Consider the following 4581-nt stretch of genomic DNA (forward strand, 5'->3'; position numbering starts at 1 on the left):
AACTTCTAGATGTGTGTTTTTTTATATAATTTTATATATTTCAAAAGTTTTTTATTTACTTTTGTCAAACAATTATATAACAAATAAAAACTACAACTTCCGGTTACCAACTAATTTTATTTAAAATAAAATAATAAATAATAACTAACTTTACAATGAATATTGATTGCTTATATTTTAAACCTCTTTTGTATTTTATATCAACTTGATGTGTCATTTCATAGTTTTTTTAGAGGAAAAATACCTATTTTATTTTGAAAATGTGACATTACAAAACGATGATAAATCAATTTAAATACGTAGCTTAGGAATATGTGTAGTTAAATATGATGAAAAAAGTGGAAGCTACAAAATAATTTGTATTATAAGGAAATAACTTTCATCAAAAAGTTAACGGATCAAATTTAATAGAAATAATCATAAAAAATAAAAAATATCGAAATAATATTTTTCTATAACTTACTATGAAGTTGGTGGCGGTCGATGGTTGGGCAGCAAGAGTAGAGAGGAGGTGTCAGGGCAACGACGATGGAGGTAAGCTATTACAATGAGGTGAACATATACAGTAATGGCGGTGGGAAGGACTTAGACGACCACAGTGGTGGTGGTGTGATGTCAACAGTAGAAAGACAAGTTGAAAAATGTATTGTTTGTCCTTAAAGTAAGATGAGAGAAAATAAAATCACATCTAAGATAAAATAAAGATTGATTTACACTTAGTAAAAACCCACACTCGTTTTTTTGTTAATTACCATTTGTTTTCTAATTTTTTTCTTGTACACACAATGAGGTCAAAAAAAAAAAAGGAAAGAGACGGATGACTCAGTCAAGAGGTTGGAAGTTATCAAATGCTGGGGTAAAATAGATAAAAAGGAAATGTAGTATTCATAATTGGTATTATTGACTAAAAGCGTCAAAGTGGTCAAAAAAAGTTTGGCAAAAGTCTGAACATAAAAACTTTATTATTTTTAAGACCATTGAAAATTAATTATATACAATGTTTGTAAAAATAGATTAGAAATTATTTGTATTTATAATCTTGCCAAATTAAAAATATCAATTGATTCCTAAACGATTATAAGAGTTCTTATTTTAATTTTTTAATAGAATATAATTCCTTAACAGATACATCCTCTAGCACAAATAAGCCAAGTTACCCAACCAATGACATTATCTTTCAACACAAAACTGGCTGTTGCCGGTCACATTCACCAATAACTCTGACTCAATAACCTGTAATATCAGGTTTCCGGTTGGTTAACGACTCAATAATTTATCTCCTTCGGTGTTCATCCACATCCGCAGACACCTATATATACTACCACATCCTTCAGGTCTTGGATGTCGGCTTCCCTCGTTAAAGCCTATAGTTTTCTCTCATATTAGCCCGTGATTCCTTTATTATTTACTCTTATGCCATTCTAGGTTATGGTTGCTGTTGTTAACTGCAAACCGCAGAGCCTCAGCTCCTCCCCTGCCATCGGCTTCCCCCGATTCCGCTACTTCCGCTACCGCCGCCTCCGGTGACGAATATCTATTCCTACCTGAATCGGATTTCATTTCTAAGTGTATATAGATTAATAGACTTGTAGATACAAAAATTATAAGATGTCAACGAAGAAGAGCAGCCCGAAAGAACAGGGGAAGAACAAGAAGGGGAGATTATCGGAGAAATCGGTGTCGTTTCACGGCCGTGTTCCTGAAGATATGGTTGGGAAGTTGATTAGGCCAAGGACGGTGCCAAATTTGATCACCGGTAGAGGTGCGATTACGACGGAGGCGATGACGCCTCCGAAGCTGACGAAGTTGTTGCTTAACGTCACGGTTCATCGAAGCTTAGGTCCCGTGCAGGTGTTGATATCTCCGGAATCTACCGTCGGCGACCTTATCGCTGCCGCTCTCCGCCAGTACTCCAAGGAAGGCCGGCGAGTGATATTTCCGTCTCTAGATCCTTCCGGATTTGATCTTCATTACTCGCAATTTAGTCTAGAAAGTAAGTGAAATCCCTCTTCTCTCTCGTTAGATTCACACACTAACAATAAACATTCAGCTAGAATTTGCTGTTTGCATGATGACGTTAATCGACCAAATACGTAGCTAATCTGCTACAAATTCGTAATCGACAGGTTTATCTAGAGACGAGAAGTTAAACGAGTTAGGTTCACGGAATTTCTTCCTTTGTCCTAAGCAACCGGCTACCACTGCCGGAAGTAGCGGTGGTCATGGTGAAGTCGGAGTCAGTTACGTTGGGATGACTACTACATCACCGCCGTCATCGTCCACCTGCTCGACGGAAGCAGATAAAGTGACGAAAGGCGGAGCAGTCTGGCTCAGATTCATGGAATTCATGCTGTAAGATTTGATCATGAATGATTGATTTTTACTACAGTATTTGTAGCTTCAAATTAGTTGGTATTCAAATTTCTGGTTCTAATTCAGTTTCAGATTTTCATCAAAATAAAGATTGATTGATGATTGGGTTTGAAATTGATGTACAGTGGTGGATAATGGATTAGCTTGTATGAGTATACAATCTCAATAATATAATCTTAAAAAAAAAAAAATACACGCAATGTTTAAGTTATAATTTGGAATATATTTATTTGATAATTGATCAAATGGATGGAATCTTTTGTTGGACCTCGGATTGGTCCGATTTAGACCCAATCTTGTCGGGTATTTTGATGATGTTCGTTTTACTGTCACATGATTCCAACGAGTCAATACCGTTGTCACAATCGTTTTGGTTGTTGAAGGCTTTTTTTACCCTTTCACTCAATCTCTTAAGATATAAATAGTACATCAAAAAGCCAAATAACTCAACTCAATCATATCTAAATATAATTCAAAAAGATAAGTACAAACCTTTATGACATAAGTTCAAATGATTGAAAATGCACAAGTCCAACTTGTGAATGAGGTTGTGGAATTGATTTTTTCCATGTTTTTTGTCAAAGTATATTTGCGTTGCGTTAAGGTATGTGCATAGGAGTATAGGACATAATAATCAACTCCTTGACGATAAAGTGACATTCTACCTTGATATGCTTTTTACCATTATGAAACACTGAGTTTATAACTTGATACAGTATGAAATACTGATTGTTGCAGAAAAGTTGAATGTGTGATTAATGAATTTCCCATAATTATATCTTAAAATTAAACCTTTTAAATACAAGTACAACGAGGTTTAAGATACAAATAGAAATAGGGTCGAATACATGGTTGACATAAACTATATACTAACATCCCCCCACACCTTGATCGGGGGTTTGATCGCACATTCAAATTGGATCTAAAATCGAGGAAGAGAGACTATAGAAACCCTTTTTTGAAGATATCAACATACTGGTATGTAGATGGAATATGAAGAACATGAATGTGTTCTAAAACGACTTCATCTTTCACAAAATGTATATCAATATCCACATTTTTGGTTCGTTGATGTTGAACCGGATTGGAAGACAAATAAACGACACCAACATTGTCGTAGTAGACGATGGTTGCTTTAGTTGTGGATGCATGTAGTTCGCAAAGAAGATTGTGTAGCAGATAGGTTCTGGTGACAACATTGGTCATGCCTTTGTACTCGACCTTAGCACTGGATCTGGATATCGATACGTGACGTTTCAAAGACTATGAAAGAAGATTTATGTCAAGAAAAATACAATAACCTGGAATGGATTAACGGGTTGTTAGGAAACCCCTAATCAACATTAAGTATGGAATGATCCCTTAAGATGATGACACATATAGTTGTAAGTTGTGGTTCATCGTGCAACAGACGTAGTACAAAATGCGCTTCAAACCAATGAAATGAGGATCGCATGGGGTCATGCATATAAATACAAATAAGTTGAACTGTATAACTGTGGCGTCAGGACTGGTGAAAGTTAAATACTAAAGGGAACCGGTTAGAATTCAATACAATTAATGTAGGAACATCAGTTGGAGGACCTAAAGTGTCGAATTTGGACTCGGTGTCTACTGGTGTGCGAGAGGGTTTATCGGTAAGCACACATGCATGCTAAAAAAATGTATGTGTCATACTTCTATTGGCTGAAAAAGAGACCGCACTAAGATCGAATATCATAAATTAAATCCCAAGGAATTAGTCGAGTTCCTCAAGGTCAATCATAGTCATAGAGAACTTATGACTGAGGGCCAAAATGATATGTTGACGGCTTGAAGCACATTTAGTGAATATGTTGTGATAATGATTTTCTCGACGTATAGAAATAAGTAGGCCTGAGTATGACCATGTATGTAAATAAAAAGAGGTGAGTCACAATGGTTATGATGAAAGTCAATGCCAGTTGAAAAATCTAAAAATTTGTGAAACCATACACATGGGGCCTACTTGTGGCCAATAAAGCGGTCGTTGGAGGTGACATACATGGTTATGGAATCTAGAGTCTTGAAAACCAAGTAGTTGGTACATATAGATAATCTCTTGGAAGTGACCATGAAGAAAGGAATTCTTCATGTCAAGCTGGTGAAAGATGGTGAGACTAAAAACGATACATACCACTAACGAAAGACCGCGAGACTAAAAACGATACATATAGTATCCGATGTCAC

General features: G+C 35.8%; 1 protein-coding gene across 1 annotated transcript; it reads left to right on the plus strand.

The window, feature by feature from the left end:
- The first annotated feature begins 1345 nt into the window (after positions 1 to 1345).
- Positions 1346 to 2587, plus strand: LOC145121488 (uncharacterized). The gene is made up of 2 exons (XM_079057225.1): positions 1346 to 1993; positions 2127 to 2587. The coding sequence occupies exons 1-2, from the start codon at positions 1609 to 1611 to the stop codon at positions 2354 to 2356; spliced, it is 615 nt and encodes a 204-aa protein (XP_078913351.1). The 5' UTR covers positions 1346 to 1608; the 3' UTR covers positions 2357 to 2587.
- Positions 2588 to 4581: the final 1994 nt, after the last annotated feature.

This window comes from Lactuca virosa, chromosome 6 (assembly GCF_052849685.1).
Source record: "Lactuca virosa cultivar CGN04683 chromosome 6, Lactuca_virosa_CGN04683_v6, whole genome shotgun sequence".
NCBI lineage: Eukaryota > Viridiplantae > Streptophyta > Magnoliopsida > Asterales > Asteraceae > Lactuca > Lactuca virosa.

Coding starts and splice junctions, on each gene's coding strand:
- LOC145121488 (XM_079057225.1), top strand. CDS start 1,609: ATGTCAACGAAGAAGAGCAGCCCGAAAGAACAGGGGAAGAACAAGAAG. Junction 1,994..2,126: donor CTCGCAATTTAGTCTAGAAA/GTAAGTGAAATC, acceptor CGTAATCGACAG/GTTTATCTAGAGACGAGAAG.